At 39.1% G+C, this 26,274-nt stretch overlaps 1 protein-coding gene across 3 annotated transcripts in view; it reads right to left on the bottom strand.

Annotated features, from left to right (window-relative positions):
* Nucleotides 1–26,274, bottom strand: part of MYO1E (myosin IE) — an 81,174-nt gene that overhangs the window by 7,649 nt on the left and 47,251 nt on the right. For all 3 annotated transcript variants that reach the window (XR_007628155.1, XM_050309831.1, XM_050309832.1), the window contains exons 10-25: nt 24,042–24,238; nt 22,965–23,045; nt 22,502–22,588; nt 21,188–21,274; nt 19,952–20,119; nt 19,095–19,180; nt 18,182–18,263; nt 17,264–17,370; nt 13,386–13,484; nt 9,557–9,701; nt 6,058–6,172; nt 5,217–5,386; nt 4,533–4,678; nt 2,732–2,878; nt 1,254–1,411; nt 366–458 (exon numbers count right to left, since the gene is read on the bottom strand). Coding sequence is in view for 2 of the 3 variants with exons in the window: in XM_050309831.1 (XP_050165788.1) it covers nt 366–458; nt 1,254–1,411; nt 2,732–2,878; nt 4,533–4,678; nt 5,217–5,386; nt 6,058–6,172; nt 9,557–9,701; nt 13,386–13,484; nt 17,264–17,370; nt 18,182–18,263; nt 19,095–19,180; nt 19,952–20,119; nt 21,188–21,274; nt 22,502–22,588; nt 22,965–23,045; nt 24,042–24,238 (1,968 nt within the window). In the remaining variant the exon portion in view is untranslated. The remainder of the gene's footprint in view (nt 1–365; nt 459–1,253; nt 1,412–2,731; nt 2,879–4,532; nt 4,679–5,216; nt 5,387–6,057; nt 6,173–9,556; nt 9,702–13,385; nt 13,485–17,263; nt 17,371–18,181; nt 18,264–19,094; nt 19,181–19,951; nt 20,120–21,187; nt 21,275–22,501; nt 22,589–22,964; nt 23,046–24,041; nt 24,239–26,274) is intronic.

Raw genomic sequence — 26,274 nt, 5'->3', positions numbered from 1 at the left:
ATTGCATTCTGTGGCTTACTGGCACTGAAAGCAGTTTCACTGCAAAGCACTGTCTGTGGCTTGACAAGCACACAGCTTTTACCCCAGAAAGTGAAGAAGCCTACAGGGTTAGTTTTAGTGGCTGAATAAGTCAGCATACACAACAACAGGGACACCTCTGGGGTAATACCACTTTGATTGTCTGCAGACTCCAATAATACACTTCATAAAATGCCTACAAATATATGTTTTCCAGTCAGGATCTTTTAAAGAGCAATTTAAACCTTTACTGCGATTTTTTTAATGGATAAAAATTATCAGATGACAAGAGTAAAGCAAAAGTCTCAATTTGGAATTTTGCTTTGCCTGAGGCTAAGAGGACTTACCAGGGGGAGGTGGTGCAGCTCTCATAGGATAAGTCTGACTTTGAGACCTGTTGGAATACCCTCGACTTTGGGTAAGGTTCCGTCTAGTAGGACCTAAAAGAAACCAGAGACATTCTGTTGCCCTTTCACAGTTACATTAATTACGTAAGTCCTTGTGGCTGCCAGAGCCCCTACTCTGTGATTCAACAGAGCTGATCTTCAGGAATAAGGAATTGGACTCTGTTGGCCAGGCTGTTCCAGAGCCTTAGGTGTAACAAGGATGACTTTGGCATATTCTCCCTTTTGTGATCCAGTTCAACCACAGGATATAAAGCAAAGCTGTCTCACAACTAGAGTAAACGAGGCCCAAAACACCTGAGCTTTATGAACTTGTTCATAGGCATGGATAACTGGCACAGCAGTACGTTTGACTATGCTGCTTCTGAACAGCAATTAGCATGAGAGAAAGGTAGGGCAGAAAATTCAAGAGGCTGATGTATTTGCAGCTCAATCTTTGGTGATGTACAGATACAACATTTCTTCGTCACCACCTGTCCTGATGCAGACCTTCCATAAGCAGGTGTGTAGGAACTGCAGAAGCTCAGAGCAGAGTCAAACTCTGCCCCAGAGTGCTTGGCTAACCGTGCCCTTTGTACTATGTCACATGGTTACATGCCCTCATTTCTTCTGCTGCAGGTGAAAGAATTTCAGGCATTTCAGAAACCACTGGTACACAGGGAAAGAAACAAAATTCCAGCACAATTGTAAAGCATCAAGGAATTCTGCTCTATCATTAGGATCACCTTTTAAGTGTTACAGAAAAATGATTAAGAAGGTGGTGAGGCTAAAGCCAAGGAAGGACAGAAAGCATGAACCATTCTGTAATTTCTAGAGGAAATTCCTACTCACGGGAATTCTTTGGCAGCCCTGGTCCGATGCTGATCTGCAGCACTTTGTTACTTGGCTTGAGAAGGGCCACATCTCCTTGGCCCTGCATAAACTGCACTTGTCGAGAGCCACCACTGCTCCAAGGCCCCCAGCTCTCCTTCTTCAGCTTCACTTCAAGTCTAACAGAAGCAGGGGAACACAGGAATTAAACCCAGCATTTTTGTGTCAAATCAAGACAACATCACTTGGCAGCAGATAACAGAAATATGAAAATGCAGAGCTTAGACTGAGAATCTGTATTCCCTGAGTGACTTAGCTGACATAAACCGCCTAATTAAATCTTATTTTCATGCCTTTTTTTTTTAATGTTCTTCTTAATTGATGTTTTAACTTTCCTGGTAGGGCTACTCAAAGGAGGTTTAAGATGCCCAAGAGAGGACAGAGAGCTTTGAAGAAAAATGTGCCAAGGTCCGAGTAAGAGATGTGTCTGCCCTCAGACATCACTGCCTCTGCAGCAGACTCTGCTGGAGCAGCTGGAGTGCTCCACTTTTAAACACTCTTGTGCATATACAGTTAGATGTAGATAGATATCAGATGTACAGCTGTATATACACTAGCATGTGTATGCTTTGGGGCAGGCCTTGTGCATGTTCTGGGAGTAAATGTTTTGGACACATACACTTCAATCTTTTCAATTTACATTTTTTTCCATGTAAGCACACACATACTATATATATTACATATATACATACCTTTTATATATATATATATTTCTTTCCACACTATGCATCTGCTCTGAACTGTGCTCAGATATGAGATTAAAAAGATTATATTTTGGTTTTGGGCAAGACCTCAGAAGTGTAATACTTGAATCTTACATGAATAAAAAAATGTACTCCTGGTCCTGGCTTTGGATTCCCAGTGTACAGCAGTATATGCTGCAAAAATATTCCACACTTCAATTGTCCCTCTACATCCTTTCCAAATGAAAAAAATGATCTCCAGTAGCCTTGTATTTCTTCCAGTTTTTTGAAGGCAGTAAAATAAACATACAAATCCAAGGCCTGCTGCTGCTCATCTGTTTAATGGGCAGAAGTATCAACAAAAGCACATGTTTGCTGGGATAGTTTCCAGGATGTCCTTAGAGCTCAAATGCACATCAGACAGTCTGAAGGTTTTCAGGCTTGTTTCTAAAAAAACTGTTCCCAATATAATTTAATTAATGGGCGTTTTTTAGAATTATTCTTTCACCCTGCAGTGTTTTGCACCAACAAACCAACCTCAGAATTTCAGACTGTTATAATCCTAACCTATTCCTCTGACAAGGCAACCACAAAGTCTGGTCTCCCTGCACATACGTATTTTTACACTGTGCTACCTCCTATTATTTTAAAATAAAGCATAGTGTCAGGGGCTCCACAACTAGCACTCATTTGCCTTGGCAGCAAGAACAAAGATTATTTATCCTCAAAGGCCCATTGAAAAAAGCCATAACTCACGTATTGCTAAATTTCAGAGGTAGTTTTCTTTGTGTTTTCTCTTCATATCGTTTCGATAAGAGGCTTAAAAACTCAGTTTTGAAGACTGATTCGAGCAAACTGTCATATTCCTCTTCATGTAGAATGAAAATGTCATCCTGCATGGTGCTGCAAGGAAATCAGAGCATATCCCAGTCAGTTCCAAATTTCATCAGCAAATACAGCCAGCATTATAATGATATTCACAAAGCACTCATGGGTAATTTTAAAAACATAACAAAGTCCAAGCAGCATTAATTATGGAGCTTTGCTTCCTGAGAACAGGTTTTCTTCAGGAATAGCTGAAACAATTCCTTTTGAGACAGGAATACCACTTAGTCATTTCACAATAATTGCTGCTAGCAAAAACCCACGTGCTCTTAAAGTTGCATCCTGGCTCAGACACATCAATACTGACTTAACAGATCCCTTGATCAAGACCCATTTTTAACTCAGGCCACGGTAACATAAGAGGGAAAAGCCCTTTTGCCCCCACAGGTTCTTTAAGGTTTGGTTTTGAAGGAATACCTGGACAGTTTGATAGCTTGCAATTCTGAGTCTATGCAAACATCAATGTTTTTTACAACAAAGTCAAATCTAGAAGCTAAATCCAAAACATTATTAGACATAAAAGTAGTGTACATATTTCCTCTGAACTGAAGCACATCTGGTTGTGCTTCAGGAGGTCCTGTGGAGCTGTTATTTACATGTGAGAAGAGTATAACAGCTTTCACCAGCTTGGCCAGCAGCCCTGCTTTGGCTGCCTCAGTGTGACACTGCCTTTGGAATGCCACAGGTCAGGCTCAAGTGTGTGCCTGCAGTCCAGGTGTGCACAGCACACAGCAGACAGATTCCACTCCCATCTTTGACCTAGATCTACCAGAGTTGTTTTATGGCAAGCAGCTTTAAAAATCTGTATGATAAACAAACCACGGATTTTGAAAGTCGTACTGTGAGCAGACACATCTTGCAGACCTGTCCCTAATCTTACAATGTCTGTGAAGAGTTCTGCAAAAATGTGAAATCTGCTGGTTTTGAGTACTGGAAAATGCCTGTGAGAAGATTTCAGGCCGTGTTAATGGGAATGTTTTATGAGCATATACTAAAAAGGCTTTGAAAAAATAGTAACTTATTTCAATATTTGAAGTAAACTTGTTGCCCTGAATCAGTATTCTTGTCTATTAAATTACACTCAGCTCTCAGCTCTGATAAACTGCAATAACAAATGAAGAGGTATACAGAGACTTTGTCAACTCATCATCAAAGGGATGAAATGACATGGGCAAGAATCCACTGGCCTCATGGGCAGTTTCTTCCTGTTTCTGCTCACCTAACTGGGTTTCTCAGCTCTGGGTGGACACCTCAGGCATCTCCTGCAATCTGGGATTAGCTTGACATTGTCAACAGAAGTGATGTGAAATCCAACTAGAAGTAAAGGTTTTAGTAGCTCAGTAGAGAATGACCCTTTAGGAAGCAGTGGACATGTACAAGGTATACTTCTGTAAGCAAGAATGACTTCTGGCATACAAGCTTGAGCCAAAATTTAGTAGAACCTGCTTGTGCATGGTGAATATATCCTTCAGAGTATATTTTGGGGGACACACCAGGCAGGTGAGACCCAGTGTAAGTGAATCATTTTAACAACCAGTTAGAAAATGTCTGTGTGCTGGTTGTAGACATAAACACCTATTGCTATTACACACTTACTAGTTCCCCCTTCATCATTTAACTTATTCTCTCCATCCTACACAATTTTTTCTGCCCATATATTCAATGTACTGACCTTAAAGAAACAGAGAGGATTCTCTCCATTTCCATCCTTCGCTTTAGCACTTCCTTCACTTGGCCTTTTTCTGGGCCCTGCTTTACCTTCTCCCGCCCGATCAGGTAAATGCACTTGGGGGTGAGGACAAGATCTCTCTTCACACTCTGAAACACAACATGGTTTAAAAATGCACAGCTGTGCAGAGATCACTGCACTGATGTGATGCTGTTCCACAGATATTTGAAGTGCTGTGATATGGGACAACACTCTTAGTCTTTGGTTCAAGTGAAAAAAGTACTGCTGGGGTTAATCACATCAGATGGTACAGGACACGAGAGTCAGCTTTGTTCCCCATTTCCTAACTAATGCAGCTTTTCTGCCCAGCAAGTCCCATAAAGCCCTCATCCTGGGACAATAGGCCTGGTAACAGCAGTGTTCTGATCACACCTTCTTCCTGAAACAACAGGTTTGGTAACAGCAGTGTTCTGATCACACCTTCTTCCTGAAACAACAGGTTTGATAACAGCAGTGTTCTGATCACAGGGCTGTAACTGCTTCCCAGTGAGTCTTTAAATCAAAAGCTGGTGTATTCAAGCTGGTGTCCTGGATGGTGTGACACCAACCCGGTGGACGTTCTGTTACAGGATGAAGACAACAATTCTACATCCCAGCAGAACTAATGGATGTGGCTCTTAAACCCACCTTAAACCTTCTGTCATACTTAGTCACAGTGTCTGCAAAATCGATCTTCTCCCGCTTGCCCACAAACTGGCGCAGCTCTGGGTGGTCCTCCATGCCTATGTAATCTCCCACAAAATTCCTGTTAAGGCTGTTCCGTCTTCTCTCTTTCTTGTTCAGCAACAGATCTGACGCTTAAATACCAAAAATAAACATCAATAGCATTTACTACATTTCCTGAACTCTTGTGTTTCACACAGAACTTCTTGGCAAGAAGCGATAAACAAATTGTTTATAATATGGAAAAAACAGAGAAGCACTGCTACTAATCCTTAAAATAAGGACGTATGCCATCATTAAATCCATTTCTAATGAAATACACTGACGGTAAGCTCAGCAGTTCTGGTGAATCAGGAGCACTTCTGGAACTAAGGAATTCCTCATTCATTTCTGGAAATTTAACATTAACTCTTCTAAACCCAGAATGTTCCTTCACACAATCCAGGTAACACACACAACTAAGCAGTAGATTGGACTGTACCATCTACAGAACATCCAGATCCTGCACAACTGTGGGAAGGATCTTCTTTTTTGATTTCCCTGGAGCATCTCTGATGTCTGTCCTACTCAGTCTGTCTTTGATTTGAGAGCAAAACACTGCTCAGCCCAAGAAATCTGTGTGTGCAGAGCATTCAACCTCGTCAGTGGTACCTCAGGCATCCAACAGTTTGCAGTCATTCCTAGACAGTCACCTGCACTGTATTGTTTGCCCACAGAGAGGGAGAGATCTCCTTCATCCCTTGTGAGCCTCCCTCTGTTCCTGGAACCCCGTGTGAAATACCTGCCAGCAGCAGTTCTGACCCACCTTCTTCTCTCATCTGGACGTATCTTTTCCTGGCTGCGTATTTCCTCCAAGCCTTCTGGATGGCCCTGGCATACCCATCATACTTCCTCTCCCTCATCTCTTCTAACAAAAAGAGCTGTACAAAGAGACGGTAAAGTGTGTCAAACATTTCACATGCAAAGCTCAAGAAAAGGCTACATTTGACCTTCCACTATTCCCCAGTGCATTTCACTCTGGATCCAAGCTGGTGCCTCTACCACAGTTGTGGGAGCAGAGATTGGAATGTTCAGGTGTCCTGTTCTGGAAGAAATCTCTGATGCTTGAGAGGTTGTGGCTCTTACCAGTCTACCCATTAAGCTCCAAAGCCCATTAGGAAGGAGGAGGAGCATGGATTCTCCCTGGAATATTCTACTGGTGCAACTAAGGTTCTCCACTGGCCATTCATCCAGCCTCCATCTCCACATTCTCCAAAATTTCCACCTCTCTTGTCAGAATGTCACCACATCTCTCTGGATCTGTGCAACGTATTCACAGGCAACTTTCTTCCCTGACTGAATTTCACATTCTCGTGTCCATTGGCTCCATCCTCTCTCGCCAGTGAAGTTTGTCAGATGGCTGCAGGATTTACAACTATGACCTTATATTTCAGAATTACAACATAATAAGACTTTTGAGTCTAAAATGTCAGAAATCAAGAGACCATGTTGTTTTATCAAAACAGAAATGGAAGGCGCATCCCTTTTTTTGAGAATTTCCCAGGTCCCACTAAAATATATGTAAATTTAATGCGTTAGAACAACTTCAAAATTATTGCAGGATATAGCATATTTCACTATAGCCTCTTACATGCTTAAATGGTTTTTTGTCTCATCAGAAGCACAAGCATCTGGCTAAATCACAGCATTCAATCAGTCCACTGACATGACTGTTGCTTATTATTTCCCTCCACTGTGTATTAAAGATTCGTAAGAACTTTTCTTCTGTCTTTCAAAAGAGATATAATTAGTAAATACAGGTACAAGAAGAAGCAAACCCGAGCATTAGGATTCTTTTTTCCTTTGCTGCTCTAAACCCTGCAAATCCAGAAAAATATTGTTCTTCATATTGATCTTGAAAAGGAAACTTGATCTAGTGCAAACCATTTCCGCAGAACTCGCCTGCTCTGTACAGAGTTATTTATTCAGGTGTGTGATGGAAATGTAAATAAAGAAGCCTCCTTTCTGCCACCCATAAAACCTTATTTCACCGTTGGCAATCCTCCATCTACAGAAAACTTGTTAAAAAAAAGAAATCTCCTCAGGAGCACAAGCACTGGTTAGGGTTTCAGACACAGCTACGCGTGCTCCTGATGCAAAAACACCCTCAGCCCCAGCAGGGCTGTAACCAGCTCTCGTGTGGTTCAGGTTACAGGAACAATATTGATGTTGTCTCTCATGAACGCTCACACCATTTATTTCTCTAACAACAATGCCAATTGTAAAATTTCAGTGCAAAATAATCTATCACCTGCAGCTGAAGATCGCTGTTAAGGAAGTTCAATTAAATCACTGAGCTAAAATCCCAGTTCTTAAGCTATAAAAATAAAAATACTGCATAAACTCTTCCCTAAAATATGTATTATAAAGCTTCCTCTTGCACTCCTAAGAAAATCAGGTATTTTTCATCTGATTAACCACAACAGGTGCTTTTTTTGGTGGTAGAAAGAAAAAATTTCATTTACCATCTAAAATATTATTTTTCTCAAAAGCAATATAACCCTAGCCAATGTTAGTAATATAAGATGAAAGATGACTGTCTCTCTTAATAAAAGATATAAATCAAACTTCAGAATATTCAGCTCACAAAAAACCATTTTCAACTTAAAATAAAAAAATACTCTTACTTGTTCATGAAGATATTTCATGGCATTTAAAAAAATTATGAAAACATACAGTAATTGAAAGTATTAATTTAAATTAAATTGGAAATACAACCCAAAAAATTGTACTATTTCCAGTCAACCTCATGTTTTCCTAACCTGCAGAACTACCCTTCAGGAAAACTCAAAGATACACATTAAATGGCATATTTATGCAACCAGGGCTTAGTATTACCAACATTAGGATGGGAAGAGACATCCACTGGATAAAAATTTCTTCCTCTTGAAAACAACCTAGCAGCTGTTGGGGTACAGAATATTAACTTTTTTGGCCACTTCAGAGTGAAGGGGAACTAGATCCATCAGTCCTATGGGAGCACCTGCCACTATTAAACAGAGGACAGACACCAGGAAATTATTTCATTTCTTTCTTTGAAAAAAACAGGAATAAGACTCACCCCATTTGTGGAGGTGAAGCTGCCAAAAATCTCTGCTCTGACAAGGGACATTTCAGGAAAGATAGATAGTTCCTTGTATGATTTGTTACATAAAACTGCAAACAATACTACTTTAAAATTTTGTATTTGTTTATCCATGAAGCAACACAATTCAAGAATGCAGCCATCACACAAAAATTATTTTGGTTTCTTTCCTTAATTGTTTATATTGTTTATATCAATATGCACCTAAGTATTCTAATAACCTACATCTTGAGCACTATATGCTGTAGTGTATAAACATGTCTCTCAGATGGCAGGAATGTGAAGTCCCATTATTCCTGAACAATATCTTACCCTATTTATGGTAGAAACAACACAATTCCTATTATGACTTGGAGAAGCATTATTTTTTTTTTCTTTCAACAGATTTCTTCCTGTGTGATTGGGCACAGCAGTGTCATGGCCTGAATTACTATTGCTCTGCAGAGCAAAAAATTATGCTCCTGGAACAGAAAATGATAAATGATAGAAGTGGTCTGCTTTTATTTTAAAATGTAACTTCAGTTAAAGCACAAACTAAGTCCTATGGTTTCTGATGCATAAGGAATAAATGATGTGAGTAGAGCACAGATTTTCCTCAACAACTTTCCAGAATAGCAACGTAAAAAAACTTCTTTCCAACAGATTTTATACAGTTTAGTAGCCACGGGATCAAAACAGCCCCATGACGCCTCCCTGATGTTCTCTTTGAATGGGATTTCAAGCTGCAGTCATTCTGGAACATTGATTTACTCAATGCTGCATAACATATCCTTACTAACTGGGGACCATTCAACCTTCATCAGTAGTTCTTGTACTGAGAAAAGGACCAGTTTTCTTGGGTAATGGTCACAGAAGTTCTCATGCCATGGTATTCCTTCATATGACAGATTGGATGTCACTTTGTGCAACCTGCCACCAAAGCATCTTCATATCCCATCTCCTCTTCTTGATGCATTTGATGCTGTTTGTATTTGTGTCAAAGTCATGCAGTGGCCTCAGGTAGTGTGCCTGTTGTAAAAATGCCTCAAATTTCTGTACAGTGTCGACGGCAGACCTGCCCAGCTTCTCTTAAACTCTTATTCTTCTTCCACCTCAGCAGATCCCATTCTCAATTTCTGGGCAAGACTTTATTTCAGCAAAACAGTTGCATACGTAAAGAATCATGTTCTGCCACACTTACAGACTCTGGAGCTTTGATGAAGACTTTGGATTTCCCAAGCTGGTACTGGTCAGGATCCATGTTGACTGACTGAAGCAGGTGGAGGACTCCTTGTTTCTCTTCTCCTTTCCAAGAAGGCCAGGTTGCTTTGGTCAGAATGGCGTACCTTAACCATCAAGGAGGAGAGATTAGGACCTGGCACCCAACAGCAGCAGGATACCACTGACTCTTGGTCAGCATTACCCTGGGGAGAGTTAACAACTGGAGCAGGACTCAGAGCTTGGTGTGTGCCAAGATGCCGAGTATTAAGATGTTTCTTGTTTAGTGAGACCAAACAATGCAATGAGAAGGACAATAGTGCCCTGGAGTCTCCCATTTCCAGATGCTATGCTGCTGTTTGGTAACTGCAGCAGTCAATTGCAGGAAGTTCTGCTGTGATCTGCTGACACCCAGGGCAAGGTTATTTACATATGGTCCAACTTTGAGTACCTACATCCTTGGTATTCTACATCCATTCCCAAGCACATGTGGGCAGTTTCTCACTCAAGCCCTCTGAGTCTCTTTTTGGTTGCAAAGGTCTTTTCTGTTTCTAAGCAAGAGCTGGTGCTCCTGACCCCGTGCTGGGCTGTGTTTAGCAAGGAGCCACTCTTGGCTCTGTCTCAGCCTTTGGCTTGGCCAAGATAGAGGCAACAGTGATGCTGGAGCTACCTGGAGGGAACATTGGGAACTGACCCCACAGAGGGCTAGGGAAGGAGCAGGGAAGTGCTATAATAATATCGAGTAGAGAGAAAGAAGCAGTAGCCTTCTCTCTCATGGTATTCTCTATAATCCCTGAGAATGAAGCAGATGCCAGGTTTTACCCCCTTTTAAACTGTCCACTTTTTCAGGCTTAACTTGGGCTTTTGAAACTGCCAGCCTGGACTTACAAAGCTGCCTTGTTCCTTGTTTAGCTGCCTCAGTGTGTCAATGGATAAGTAACTTCTTTAGCAGCAGCTATTTAGACTCCTGTGACAATAGGACTGGAGAACAGCTAAAAACAAATCTCTCCCTGAAATCTTTTATGTTCTTTACTCTTGACAATCTCTTTTTAACGCTTTAAGTGTACTTAAGTTATATAAACTAAATCATGCTTATTAGTAAAACTATTCCACAAATCAAAAAAAAGTGATAAGGTATGGAGTTTAGTTTGTTATAATTTCCAAGTTCTTAAGATGATTTAGGCAGCTCCTAATAAAATGTTTCCAAAAAGTACCCAAGGAATTGCTGGAAAATACATTAAAGGAATGTTGATCACTCATAATATCTAAAATGTTATCCAGCCAGGAAGCAGAGACAGTGTCATGCAACTTAAGTAACAAGACCACAAAAAGAAAAATAGTAAACAGTTAAAAAGAAATGGCTCACAAAACCCAAATACCTCTGAAGAGAGGGCACATGAGAAGAGAATGATAACTAATGAATAATTAAGTAGGACTGAAAACACTGATGTTCTCATGTTCAAATCTATCAGTCAACAAATGCTCAGGTACTATGCTTGATGGTGTAATGAATTAGCTCTTACACCATCTTAAATATAGCAGTTTATTACACTGCTATATTTATAGTGTATATTTATTATATAAACATAATCTATGTTTACAGACAATGTGCACACATATATTTATGTAATTTATCAGTATTATGGGATAAACAGAAGCAACCCAGTAAGAAGCTTAAATTAAAAGTAAGACCCAGCTCATTTATTTAACCTCTTTTGCAGGTTCATCTTGTACCACCCACAGTATAGGTGGATCTAAGTAAATCTGAAGATAAAGGAGCTGAGGTTAATAAAGGTGTTTGAAACTGCTACCTTCCACACAAGAGAACATGACATGACATTTCAGCATGTTAGAAAGTCTCTCCTACATCTCCTGAACTCTTAAGACCTTTTAATATAAGTAAAGATCTTGGGTACAAATTGATGGATTTGAAATTCTCCTTTTTTATCAAATTAACTTCATACATTTTACTGGTGTGGCAAGTCTGCAGGGCAGAAGAAATAGATTATTCTATAACATGCACCAGTGAAACATCTCACAGTTTGACAAGGTGACAATTCTATCACTGCTCACTGCTGTTTAGCAGTGCCACTTCAATATCCCTGTGCTTCCCATGAAATGAGTCATGTCACTGTTCATGCATCTCTGTTTTTCAAGCTTGTGTAATTTACCTTACAGTTTACTTCAGCACAAATGTATTCTTAAAATGTTCCTGAAACAATTTCAAATCATGATTGCCCCTCAAAACTATCTCTTCTAAACTCACAGTAAGCAGTTAGGTCTCATATCTAAACCCAGAGCAAGGGAGCTCAGCTTTCAGATGGGTTATGCTTTGGAACACACGGGCCTTTTCAGATACTGTGGCTTTTTGCATGCAAATGTAAATTTTGTACATAAAAGTCTATTCAGCCCAGAAATCTCCACTTATCTGGAGCTGCCAAGGAATGCCCAATGAAAACAAGTGTCCAAGCATGCACTTCCTGGCCATCCTATGCTCTGCCTGCTGTTACTCACACTGACTCAGGACAGAGCTGTTCTGGATGCTAGGGAACTGTGGATGGAAAGGGTGCAGGAGGAGTTTTACTCATAACACAATGTTAAATTTAACACAGCAAATTAGTTTGAAGCAAATGGATGAATTCCATAAAGAATGGTTTCAGTTGCCTGTGGATCCAGAAGTACCATGTAGCTTTCCTTTGTGCAGATTGCTAGACCTGCACAGCCCTCACAGTCAGTGTTCAATACCTATGGAGGCTAGATTTTAATACTCATTATAAATCTGCTGTTCTGTCTCAGCAACAGTAACACAGTCTGAAGCATAATCATGTTTGTACATCTGGGCTTGAAGATCGTGACGAAAAAGGAATTTCAAATTGTTCCATAATGAAAATTCAGTCCATACTTGAAGGTCTTACTTTAAGTAAGTCCATACTTTAGGTCTGACTATTACTACATTATTAGAACATTCTTGGTATTATCATGAAGTATTATTAATGGCTTTGTTCTGTGCTGCCTAATTATACTCCACCATTGCAACAGCTGTTTGGGTTTTTGTTTTACATTTTCAAATGCAATTCAAAGACTTCCAACAAGAGCTGTTTTGTCACATAATGCCAGTTTGGGCATTTATTAGCTGTATGTCTCAAGTTACTAAAAACCAGAAGCTGAATGTTGTATAAATCTTGAAACTGCTTTTATTTAAGAGGATTTCATTAGCTAGTGGAGGTAGTTAATCATCTTAACAGCTGGTCCTAAGACATTGAAAAAAAGGACTGGTCTTACAGAGCTCTGACTTGCTTTCATTCATTCAGAGAGCAGCTGCAGTGGTTTGAGCTGTACCCATTCCCAGCTGTTGGAACACCAGTAGAAGGATAACGAGCAATTTAAGCTGCAGTTACTTTTTACACTGCAATGGTTGAATGGCAGGCTGAATTCCTTTACCTATCTTCTGTCTCTCATTGGGAAAGAAGAGTTGGGAGAGCTAGAGCAGTAACATTTGAAACAAAGGCTAGCAGACTTCATGCACTGCAGCAGTTCCCTTAAGTCTTTTTAACTCTGAGGTACCCTCTAATAGCACTACAAAAAGAACTGGGGCCTTAGGCAAGTTTACAGAAAAAATGAAAATACTTTCAAAAACAAAATGCCAGGCTTTAAAACACTTTCAAATCTCTGTGTAATTCAGATCACTGAGCAAGGCAAATGGGGAGAAAAGGGTAAGTGGGAAATGAGCTTTCAAAACTTGCAGCCTCTTGGCTCCCTCCTCATCACATAAACAAGTGTGCAGTGGTACTTCTAAATGAGTATTATCCTACCTCTGCAGGAACTTCTTGAAAACCCTCCTGTAGGCATAACCAGCTCTTCTTACTCGAATATTTTCTTTCAGACCCAAGTATTCCACTTGATGTTTTACTCTGTGGACAAAAACAACACAAGGTTTACAATCAATCCATTTTATTTCAGCCTACTTGTGGATGGAGGCATTCTTAAAAGCCTGAATCATGCTTAAAGACTACTGATTGCTAAAATTCATGCACAGCTATATGAATCTATTCTTGCACATTACCATGCACACTGCATGGTTGGAAAAATATTCAAGGCAGGTAGACTACAGTGCTGAATTATATGCAGCAGGTTTACCTCAATATTTTTTCCTAGTTGAGCATCCCATTTCCAAGGTAATTAATGAACAAATTCCTTACCTAATACTATTACCCATGAAAGGCCAAGTAACTACTACCTATACAATTCCCAAGGGACTGGGAAACTTTTGTGGTCTATACTTGTAGGTTTTACCTGTGCCTTACATAGCTCAAACAGCAACAGTAGCACAGAGCAGCATTTTTTTGGTTGTTCTGGAGACAGGACCAAGTCTGATGGCTGGAAAAAGGCCCCATATGCCAAACTTTCACTTTACAAAGAATCAGAAAGCAAGCCAGGTCGGTATATTGATGAAAAGCTAGAATTGCTCCTAATTTAACCATGCTGCAATGGAAGGATTTGAGGACAGGCACAAGGCTGGCTGAAGCGTGTCTGGTCAACTTGTCCAGGCACACTTTAACTGCAAACAAAAACTGAGCTGGTCCCAGTCCCACAGAAGTATTAATGGCTGTGGAGGGACTCTGCTGCACATGTGGCCTGAAACATCATCATCCCAACACCAGAGTTCCCTCATACACAACACCTTTAATGAGGTTCGAAAGAGGGAACAAATATGTCCCCATGAATCTCAAAACAGAAAAACAGCAAAAGAAGAAAAAGCTTCCTTTTGTCACTTTTTCATCTTTCTAGACCTATGCTACATCATTTTTTTATGTTCCTTCTTATATATCCTGCTTGGAAATTTGATTTGAAGAATTCCAGTTGCTGGTTTCCTTTGCATTTCCTTAATTTTCTCATCTAAGTCGTAAAAGAAGCAAGGTCAGTTTTTAATTGCATTGCTTCTGTTGTTCTTTTATAGGGTAAATTATAGAAGCTTTAGCTTCAGTCTGAAATATAACAGTTGTTAAGATTTTAGTCCTGTAAATTTAATAAACGGTATATAAAAGAACATTTCTTTACATATAATTAAAAAAGTGAGCCTGTAAGAAGCCAGTTAATTTTCTTTTGCTTTCTATTTCTCTGATTTTACCAAAAAAAAAAAAATCAAATCCTGAAGCACTCCCAGTGAATGTTATTTCTCTAGCTATTTTGAAATACTAAATTTCAATATAAGATGTACTGTCCATTGATTTTTTTTTTTTTTGGGGACATTTTTTTCACATGACTCATAGTATGAAGGGAAAAAAATCTTTTGAAATCCCTTGCTACACAAATGACAAAAATCCCTTCTGTTATTTCCTCTTTGTAAGGAACACTTTTGAGAGGTGTTTTACCAAATGATGAGTGGTACTGCTCTTTTAGCTTATAATAAAGAATACTAAACATTTTAATCTTTCTGTGTTCAAGGAATAAAGCATATTTTGCATCCTCTCCAAGAATTCTGGTACACTAGAATGCTGGTGGACAAAAATACATTTTCCTGTTTATAGCTTTCCCTCTTATTCACATCTGGAATAATGCACTGGAGCAACAGTACTTCTCCTATTTTCTTACTATCCTGCCAGTATTAGTGTCCAGCACCAGAGAATTTGAGACATTTTTCTGTTTTTCCCTTCCTTTCTGAGAAAAGGCACACTGAAAATCTCCCTCCAGGCAGCAACCTCAAGCAGGTCAGGGTCTGGGAATTCAGCTAATGCAGCAGTTTTGAATACAAGTCCAAGTGCCTGTGCCAGGACCTGAACAAAAACACATTTCAAGAACACCCCAATTTCTGGAATAACTAAGGTATTATACAAGGTTTAGATATTACACAAGGCCTATGTTTCGGTGCTATATATTTTAAAGTTATTTAACAGCAGCAGAAAGCTGCAGTTACATGGCTTCTGTTAGCATGAAGTAAGACAGGCTTTGTGAAAGGATTTTCTCCTTTTTCAGCAATGTTTTCACGGTCTAGTAACCTGTTACTAATAAGCAAATTACTATTCCCATCACATTGGCCACGGTGTATGATGCAGCATTATGTGATCACAGCAGAAAACAAAGAAAAAAACCCACCTTTAATCAACCATTCTGCAAAATATCACATAAACTCAGTTATGGTTTGTATTTCCCTCTCACAGTTAGATCGAGAAGCAACAAAATGAAGCTGAACTTTGAATTGTCACATATATACAAATTTCTTCTCCCCTGATCTGTCCCTAATTGCCACAGTGAAGTCCTACTACAATAGATGGGCAATCACAGATTGAAATGAGAGGGAATGTTAGGATTTTTAAACAGGGATGAAGAATTACCATTATAAGCAGCACTTCCATTTTTGTCTCAGTTTGACAGTACACAGTCCTTTGTATTTCACTTGGCAGATAAAGCAGCTACTGATAACACACCATCCTCATTATGGGAAAACAAGAAGAAATCTTGCCCATTTTTGCTCCAAAAGGGGTTTCCTGAAAGCTGCCCTTTTCTCAGGACTAGGATTTTATTTGTTTGTTTCCTTGGTTTCCCAGCAACACCTTCCACAATAACAGGCCTGTTTCCAAATACCTAAATAACTGATTTTAAAAGCCCCTCAACTTATAGTTAAAAGTTTTATAAACACTTTTCCCAGGATCACTTTCTTTCCCCTTCTTTAGTCCCCAGTGTCAGTGGAAAATTAAGCTTTGCACAGTAGGATTTTCAGGGGTGGAAAAGCTACAGAAAGCAGGTCTACATTTCCTGCCAAGCCCTCACTGACACTTTGAAGGGCAGACCCAATTGCTTCTGTAAGTGCCTTCCATCTGCATGTGACTGTGCCAATCTGCATGCCAAAGAGCAGGAAGTGAATTCTGCTGGGGGGTTCTCAAGAATGCTTTTTTATCAGATCTTGCAACTTCTTTCACTGCAACAGAAATAACCACTTGCTTCATCAGCAGTTTTACCACTGCCAGAAGTACTTGGTATATAGTAATAAATGTTATCTACATTAGGCCCTCACACAGAAAACATACCCTACTGAGCACCTACCTCAGTGCAAAAGAGAGCAGTATCTTCTTTCAGATAAGAGGAGCATGCTCTAGGCACCATGCCTTAAAACAGATGTGATAAACCAAACTGACAATTTAGACATCTATTTAATATCTATATAATCACCTGATACAAAGTCCAGCGAATTCTCTTTAAAGAGTTGGGTAATTAAACTTAAAAGTCAGGAAGTAAAATAGGAACCTTCTACATTGTTGGTTATAGGCACTTTCTGGTAAGATTGATACATAAAAGGAGATACAGAAATCCTACTGGCTTTTTAGCTTCTTAACAGAAGCTGGTTTAAAATTTAAAAAGTAGCAAAAGTTAGAAGATATGTATAATGCATTTGGTGTGCAAATTCTACATGAAAAACTGAGTCTTTAATATAATAATATACTGATACTTACGGAAATATTGATTATTCATCACTGATAGGACAAAAGCTCAGAACTGCATACACTAACTGCTGATTTGGACCAAGTGACCATCCCTTATCTTCAACTTTATGAGGGGTCATGCCAGATTTAATTTCTGACAGCTTTAGAGAATCTAGTTCTGTTCTTTGGCTGTGTGATTAGAAATTATGAATTTTTGTGGCTTCTTTGGACTACTAGCACTGGTTTTCATCACATGCTCTGCTTATCTGTACCTGCTCTCCTCCCAGTCTCGAGACTTTTTAGTTTCATTTGGTTTGATGCAGCGGATGTAATGGGGTGTACACTTCATCAGGGTGCCTACAAGGTCGTTGGCTTGTTTCTGTAGAAGAGAAGAAAAAAGTAGGATCTGAGCTGAACAGGGTATAAATCCTGAGAGAATTCTAAAATTATCAACCATCTGCTGATGATTCCATTGACTAGATCCAGTTGACTTTGGTCTTTCTCCAGAACACAGAAAGTGTCTTGAAATAATATGCATCTCATGAAAAGCTTAGTAAACAGAAGGCATCATTATCACCAGCTATGTAATGCATTAAAACTACTATATAAAAACATGGAGGGAAAGGGAATGCATCAAGTGAACCTGACTGTCAGGGTGAAATATGAGGAAAGAGGTTGACAAAATACTGATCTCCAAAGATGTGTAATCTAAGTGTATATTTTACAATCAGTCTCCAAAGAGACTTCTAAGACAAAGCCTTCTAACGCTGCCTTTTTGCTGCCTTTTTCAAGGCACACCGTGGTCAGTAGAAAGACTTGTATTGACTTCAGTGGGCATTGGGCTGCATTTCTGCACTATAAAGAGACCAGTTATCTGTAGTTAATTGTGGGACATCAAGTGGTTGAGTGAAGCAGCTCATTCATTATGCACATGCAAGTACCATCAATTGCTCGTTTGGAAAATTCATTGCTGTGGAAGGCAGCTGAACACAACATGGAATGAATGGGCAACACACAATTCTAACAGCTGAACCAATACATCACTTTGCATCAAGATCCTCCCGATGCCTATCTTTAAAAACTTATGGACAGCAAAAAACAGAAAATACTTTTTTTAAAATTTGTTTAGATATTCATACACAAACACACAGCCACATGCACACACACTTTCACTGAAAAACTACACATACTTTGATTTTGCTGCCCGCAGTTGTAGGACGGCCCTTCTTGTCCACTTGAAGATTTTCAGGAAACAGAGCCTTTATAAAAGGCCTAGGAAAGAATTTATAAAATAGCGTTGGCATGGAAAGACAATACAATGCAGGTATGTCAAGGAATATGCTGTAAAAGTGGGTAGTTGAGCAGAATATAAATAGCTATTTCTATTAATCTAGAGTTATGTCAAATCTATTTTAAGATTAGTATTTTCCACGAGCCTCACTCCTCATAGAGATCCCTTGCTATTTTAGTGAGCATTGGAAGACATGATACCAGACTTCTAGAAGACTGTGAAGAAATACACACTTCTTACTCGGCGCGGCTTTGCTGCGCTTTGCAGCTAGCAAACTTCCACAACAAATCTTGCCGATTTTCCCCTTTCGACAAGAGCTAGCTCAGTGCAGCTTTCTGCTTGCAACTTATTGGCTAGCGCCTAGGCTTCCCCAAATTCCTCTTTTTCGCCCAGCCCAGCGGGTATACACAGTCCCGTCTAACAGGTAGGCTTTCACCACCGATATTAGAATAAAGCACCTCCGGGCTTACCGCGAGAGTAATCATCAATTAATAAAATACATAACAAAAATAGTTACTTTTTTTGTCAAAACAGTGCCTGTTTGAGAGGATGCCAAAGCACTGGAGGCCTTGTTTGAGGCCAAAACAAATGGCTGCCACTACAGCATTTGATTCTGACAGTGCAGTGCCTCACTTACTCCAATTTGTAGAAAATAAAGGTCAATATAATGCAAGTTATGCCACTCTTCTGCTGTGATTTATTTCCACTTTTATACAAATGAGTTCACAAGGTGCAAAGTAGAGAAGTCAGGCCCTCTGCATCCATTTGAACTGAGAGTTATTCCTAGCTTTAAGCAAGTTTTGCTTACGTACAAATCACTGCTCTGCATGAGTTCAATCAAGTCCATGAAAAGAACATCCCGATTTCTCTCGCAGAATCCATCCATATCATAAGATACCTGGGCCAAGGTGGAAATTGATTGTTTTTGGTAAGTTGAGAACCCAATAATTACAGAAAATTTAAATTCTGCCCTCATCAGTAGCTGTTCTGAACTTTTTGGTTAGTCTGGTCAAACCTAGATACTACAATGAGCACTAAATCCCTGCATGTATTATTAAAATCTTTCACAACAAACATAAAGGAGTTTCATCCTTGTATTTAAATTCAGTTTAAATTCAAATTTAAAAAGACTTGTGGAGCTAGTGAATGGAATATGACACAAGTGAATTTAAAACTGACTTTTACTGAAGAAAAGCTTTTGCTCAGTAAGGCTTTACTGTTATTAACTATAACTGCACGAAACCATGACTAGCCTGAGAAACAAACCCAAAGAAGACAGAACTGTACATTATATTCCCAGTTTTATTGGTATATCATCCCCATAGCATCATTTTTATATCTGAATTCTTTAAATTTACTGCTACTATAACAAGCAATTAAGATTACAATTAATAAAAGTCATGGGTCACTTATTTATTACATTTAATATTAAGTTCAGGTTAGTAATTTTGATAGCAGCAAGGCCCAGACTCATCTCTCCTCAGCAACGACACACATTGGGGCATATTTGTCCTAAGCTCCCTACGCTGGGAAAGGACACTGTCTCCTGAGATAATCTGGTTATTTTAAATCAAACCAGCCCTCTATAGGGCTTCCCCCTTCCTCTCATTACTGTTCTTTTTCTTTATAAATACATCAGAGTGAATTCAGTGATGATTTTCCACATTACCTTTCCAGCATAATGATGAATGATAAATCCCTGGTTCCAGCTGTTGAAATGTTCATGGGTCCCAATCTGCATCTGGAGTTTCTGGAGCAGTGTTTGGTCAGCCCCTTCTCCCACGGCGTGCATCGTGGCACACACGTCGTCCAAAATGCTCATAATCCCCGGGGGATTCTGAAGGATTGAAGAACAACAGCAAGAACAGCAGCAGAAGTGAGGAGGGCAAGAAATCATGATGCCAGTTTTTATCTCCCCTCAAACACAAAACTATTTTTGCTACAAAACCAGCAGAGCAGAGTCAGGAAGGATTTTCCTCCAAATGGTAGACATTTATTTTTACATAAGCAGTTTAAGGAGAGATGCCACTTCATGTAATGATAGTGACAGCGGGAAATAATGGGGGAAACACTGATTACTGTTGAAAAAAACAAAACAAAACAAAAACATCAACATTTAAGGTTTATTTCTTACTCCACCAAAAAACAAAAAAAGTCTGAGGGAAGTATTTAAGTTCACCTGCTGTAGTTTGACAAACTTAGAGCTAAATATCTGATATTGTGACAGAAATCTTACCTTCTTCCTGGTTATCCTGATACAGACAGGAAATGGGCAAAATCTGATGTGCATTTAAACACAACTCACTACAGTATTTGAACTACTGTTCTGGCCTACATGAGGATAAAGAACTAGCTGAAAAACAGCCCACTCCTGTCCTAAAGAACAACTCAACATTTGTCGTCACCCCAAATCAGAACATAAAAAGACTTGAAACTGCAGAACATTCTGTGGAGCAAAGACACAAAACTTCTTTTATCTACAATACTTTCTCTTCACTTGTTTCTGACTAATTTGCAACAGTACCTCCAAGGAAGGTGGTGTTGTGGCTTCCCCAAACTGAAATACATCTCCCAGGCACACAAAAAAGCATCATCTGATGTACAATGTGTCAGTAAGTTCATGATAAATTCAGGTGGATAAAATTTCGTTTTCCATCATTATATTTTTTAGCCCCACATCAATCATGTAGTTCTCTTTTTGGATGGTATCTTAGATGACATATATCTTAGAGCTCTTATAAGACATCTTATGTAAGATTTATATATAGACATAGTATGACTCAGTAACTGAACAACAGTATTTGCATTTTTCCTATGAACCTTCTTTGACAGCAAAGCACTTGCCCAAATATTTTAGTGAAAAAATATGGTTGTTTTTTTCCACCTGTTTATTCTACATACTTACCACTTTGTTCTCTATAAGGTCACATACTATTTTGTTGTTAAAGTATTCTATTGGTGTCCATCTAATTCCTTCTTGCACATATTCCTCCTGTTAAGTAAAAAGAAAGATGCAAATATTCCTTTGCACTGCAGATGTAGCCCTAGATTTACAACACATTCCATAGACACAAACTCTTCACTACTCATATTCAGGGAGACTTGCCAAATGTATGATTGGGTGGAGGTGGAAGAAATGACCCTAATGATAGTTAAATCCAGCTCTCTGATGCCTAAAAGATGAATTGGAATCCTACTCTTCTCCCCACACATTCCTTTGTCATTCATAGCCCTTCAGTGACAGGATCAGGAATATTTCTACAGTGCATTTATTGTCTAAGCACTTTGCAAATAGTAACAAAGCAACTTTTATGGTATCTTGACAGTGTACCTCAGCCTCCACATCCTGATGGATTCTAAAAATTAAGATAGAGGATCAGACCCCAAAATAACACATTTAGAAACACACATGGAACAGAGACACAGTTCAGTTTTTTATTTCTGTATGCCATTATCATAACCACAAAGACATCTACAGAGTTACTGGGCAAGAACTCACACTAAAATTGGATTAAACTGGCCCGTCAGCTGCACATATACGAGTTCAGCTGCACACTTTGCAAGTCACTGCAATGACTGGGTAATTCCATACAAGGGCAATTGTGTGTGTGCATTCCTGAAAACCCTGGCCCAGAGCTGGTGCCAGCCCTGAGCTCACCACAGTGGCCCTGTCTCAGCTGTGTTCTGTCTGCCCTTCCAGGCAGCAGCTCACCCTCATGTAAAGTGAGATTTTGCAGTAAGACCATTCTGAGCAGAGAACTGCAAATACTTTCACAAGTATTTTTGCATTTGTTTGTAATCTATTTCATTCATATGTATATATATTTTAAAAAAATAAAAAAGTTGTGGAGGAAATTTGGAAAAGTATTCCCAGTTAACTGTGTGTCATGTTCAAGGAAAGCACAGGGATGAAGCCAAGCTGCAGTTTTCCATCTCTGTCAGTGAGTCAGACTCTGCAGTAAGCCTGGGCAGTCATATGACTGCATTAGCACACCGTGTGGTGGACTCACTTCTGTACCACTCTGTCACACAACAAATGTCTGCAGCTGATGTGGTTCATAGTTTTAGGGTCAGCCAACAACAAAAGTTGTTTTTTATTCCTTTGTCTTGCTTAACAGGGCAGATTTTACTGTTAACAGATGATGAAACCTCAATTTTTCCAACAGTTGAAAAAGCAATAGCTCATTTATGAATTCAAAAATAGTTAATGTCTGGTTACCTGCTCTGCCTTCAGTGTCAGTTCAATAAAAATTTGCTGCAGTTTTTCATTAACAAAGTTGATGCAGAACTGTTCAAAACCATTTTTCTGTAGAAAAGGAAACAATTTAAAAATTAGTCTCCTGCACAATAATTTTTAGTTCTTATGCTGGCAATAAGCTTCAAAGAAACACTGCCAGTGATAGATGGGTTGCTGACTTTATAGATATTTTGTGGAATCTCAGATCTTTCTTTTGAGATAAATGACCCAATTTCTTTGAAGTTCCTTCAATACTTTATTAAGTGAGACATTACCAGTGAGATCACAATGTCCAGGAAGCTCGGCTGAGATCTTTTTGCTTTTATTCTGGCCACAGGATTTGTTTGGGGTTTTTTTTTCTGGTTTGGATTTTTTCCCCCTCTAACTTACAAAAAACCTCAGCTCAGTCAGATCTGCTAAAACACCAAGTATTGCATTGCCTTACCTGGAATATTTCAAATCCATAAATATCAAGGACACCAATGTTATATTCTTCATGGTCCTTCTCCATAGCCTTATTAATAGACTAATAAGACAGAAACAAAACGTAAAACAAAGTGTATTTATATAAGATAAATATTCTTATTTATATTTATATTCTTAAACACTTATATAAAAATACTGAGTTTCTTAAAAGATAACATATTTTGAATACCAATATATGTAACAGGTTATTTTGCTTTCACTTTTTAATAAAGTGTTACTAAGAGCTAGGAAATAAACAGTATGCTATCCTGTTTTCCAGGTCAGTGAGCCTTTGGATGTACTATTTGTAAAAATCTTTCCCTTTCAGTGTAACCGGTTCAGTTGAAAAAAAGGAGCCAACAAAAAAAGAACAGCTTTCATTCTGATACTTGATGCATTTTGCAGATGGTACTCTGACCCTTTTCACCTTATTCTGTGTTCCCCTCTTTGCAGTGTCAGTGCTGGTACAGGCACATAGTGGGAATTTCAGGGTTACCCTGATGAGGGAAACCTCTGAGACACTGGTAATGCCACCAGGAAGGACATCTCTGCTTCATCCATCTATAGTCAAAGGTACAGTCCTACCCCTCCAATCCAGCCCAGGGGCTCATTCCAAACAGAAGAGTACTTTAGCATGGAGAATGGAATTTGGCCATTGTCTCAAGTGCCACATCTGGATGCTGAAGGACCTCTTTGCAGGAGAGCGGGATAAGAGAACAGGGGACCGTAATCCACTAATTCTGCTCAGCTATGTAGGAGAAAGTAAGATTCTGAGAAGTATGGATGCTGACAGGGAGATGTCCAAGTATCCCAGGGGACACCTATGGCAGGAGACTGAAAGCACAGCTTGTTGCTTCAAGGAACTGTCATGTTTGCCACATAATCAGTGCCCTGTGCCTGATGTCCATGGTCATGCTCCTGCTGCTCGGAGCAGGTTTAGGCAAAGAAAACACACCAGGCCAAAGAAATGACAGACAAGAAAAGCACTGTAAGGAACATTCCTGCTGCACTTGTACTTGTTTTGATACTTCAGTAGAATCAAGGAAATCCAGCTTACATCCACCAAGTAATCAAACACCCGGGAGTGAAGGGCCTTGGCCAGGGCATCCCTGGTGTAGCAGGCTTGTTCCACATTCAGTGTCACATTGATGGACTCAGATTTGCCTCCCCACTTGCTGTCCATCTGTCTGCTGGTCAGTTTTTCCTTCAGGCGGTTCTGGTTAATTCCCAGCAGAAAAGCAGGGAAAGCCAAAACTGCAAGAAAGATCAGGGTTGCTGGATTAAGATTTACAGGTTAAATACAGAACAAAAGAAACAAATTAACTGTATCTCTAATAACAACAAAACTCATGGGATTTAGGTCTTCACAATTTTCCCTATGGTCCTCAAGGACATTTTCAACTCTTTACTTGCATGGATTTCAATTAAGATAAAGCACCTTGTAGTAAAATAGTCAGCTATTTCTGTACCTTCAGTCCTTCAAACATGTAAGCTGCCTTAGGTCATAGTTTTGAACTATGTTGTTCAAACAAATCACTCTGGGAGGAGACGGAAATAAAGCATAGAGCTCACACATTAAATAAAATTGACAAGTTGAAAGTTCTTTGTAAAAACATGAAACGTTTAAACTATAAGAAAAAACAGGCTACCTGCTCCCTAATATTCTTTCCCTTTCTTCCTGTAAGTTGGGACATTGCAAAAAGTTTTCAACTGCCTTGCCATTTACTTAATCCCTCATTCTGGAAGTACTTCGCAAATTCTGTTTTCCCTTGTTTTAAAAGTAAAGCACAAAAATGCATCTGTGCAATAGGCAGCCACAAGTCCAGTACTCTCTGCATTCTCAGCATGTGGTGCAGATGTGAGTTGCAGGTGTCACACACCTTCAGGAATGGAAAAAGAGAAACATCTTGAAAGCATATGGAAATAGCTCCCAAGGGTAACTCCTGGAGCTGGTATTGCACCTCCACTATACCACATAATCCTCTAACAGTGTTTCCTGCATGTTCCATAGGTTTCAGATCTACTTAACTAGTGTGAGGAGGGTGTAAAATAATCACTAAGGCAGTGCTTTACATATCTGTATGTCACAGCATGAACTTGCTAAACCCTTTAGCACATTAATCGAAAATTATTTTTAAAATTCAAAATTACCACCAGCTCTCGGAAACCTGATTTATTACCATCACCAAAGTGATTAAATTTACTCTAGGGTACTAGGAGCCACACAACTAATCAAAGTTGAGTCACTGGCAACATCTCTGGTAATTCACTGAGAACTCAGATGAAAGAGCACGTGAAAAGGTCAATCATCATATACTTTAAAATGGAAAAGAATGTAGGTAATTATAGACCAAATATGCTCACATTTACTGTAAAGATGCCAGGAAAAGTGCTTAGCCAGTACTACTGGTAAAAATTTATGCAGACAGGGTAATGGTAAGAACCATCATGCATAGCTCAGAAACTTCCTCCATAGTGCTAAAGATTTACTGTAAGGGAAGAGTAGTTGGCCAGGACTTGATAGAACTTCACATTCTTGAGATGCCTGATTATTTTCCCTAGTTAGGAACCATAAAATTACAGTCTGGAAATTATTATAAAGCAGGATATGCATGTAATTGAAAAAATATCGTCAAAGAGTAATCAGTAGCATTCAGTGGAAGAGTTTTAAAGACACACTGTGAAGAAAAACCTGGGTTCACTTCATGGGTTTTGTGGAAGTGTAAACCAACTCTTTCAATACAATGCAAATGTAAAGAGGGATGGTTTAAATTGTTTTCTGCATCCAGGAGAGTAGTTGTAGTAGTATTTGCCATGATTTGCAACATGGAACTTTTAGAATAAATAAGGAGAACTTTTTTCAGCTATTAATATAATCAAGAACTGTAACAGGAATCACTGTCATTTTTAAAGACTTACTTGTCTAAATGTCTGACAAGAATGGTCTGTATAGATTTGGTTCTGACTCAGACTAAGAGATTAAGAGTTTTTAGTGTCTTTGCATATTTTTCTGCAATTGGCTGTGTAGCAACAAGAATGCTATTGAGCAAATTCTTAAACTTTTTATTATTCCAGACTTGCACAAAGCATAAATGATCAGTGGCCTTTCACTGTGTTTTATCTTTTGTGGCTACCCAGGCTGTAAATGCTGTACTATTTAGTTGGCTAGGACGAACAGTAAACTGGGGGGAGGATTAATGGATAAGAGAAATGAGCCCAACTTTCATCTTTCTAATGCAGGAACTTCACTAGACACTGCTATTTCTTCTCTGGCTTCTTTAAACATCATT

The sequence above is a fragment of the Myiozetetes cayanensis genome, unplaced genomic scaffold, assembly GCF_022539395.1.
Source record: "Myiozetetes cayanensis isolate MyiCay16 unplaced genomic scaffold, myiCay2020 scf14, whole genome shotgun sequence".
In the NCBI taxonomy this organism is placed as follows: domain Eukaryota; kingdom Metazoa; phylum Chordata; class Aves; order Passeriformes; family Tyrannidae; genus Myiozetetes; species Myiozetetes cayanensis.
This window is presented reverse-complemented; position numbering and strand designations above follow the sequence as displayed.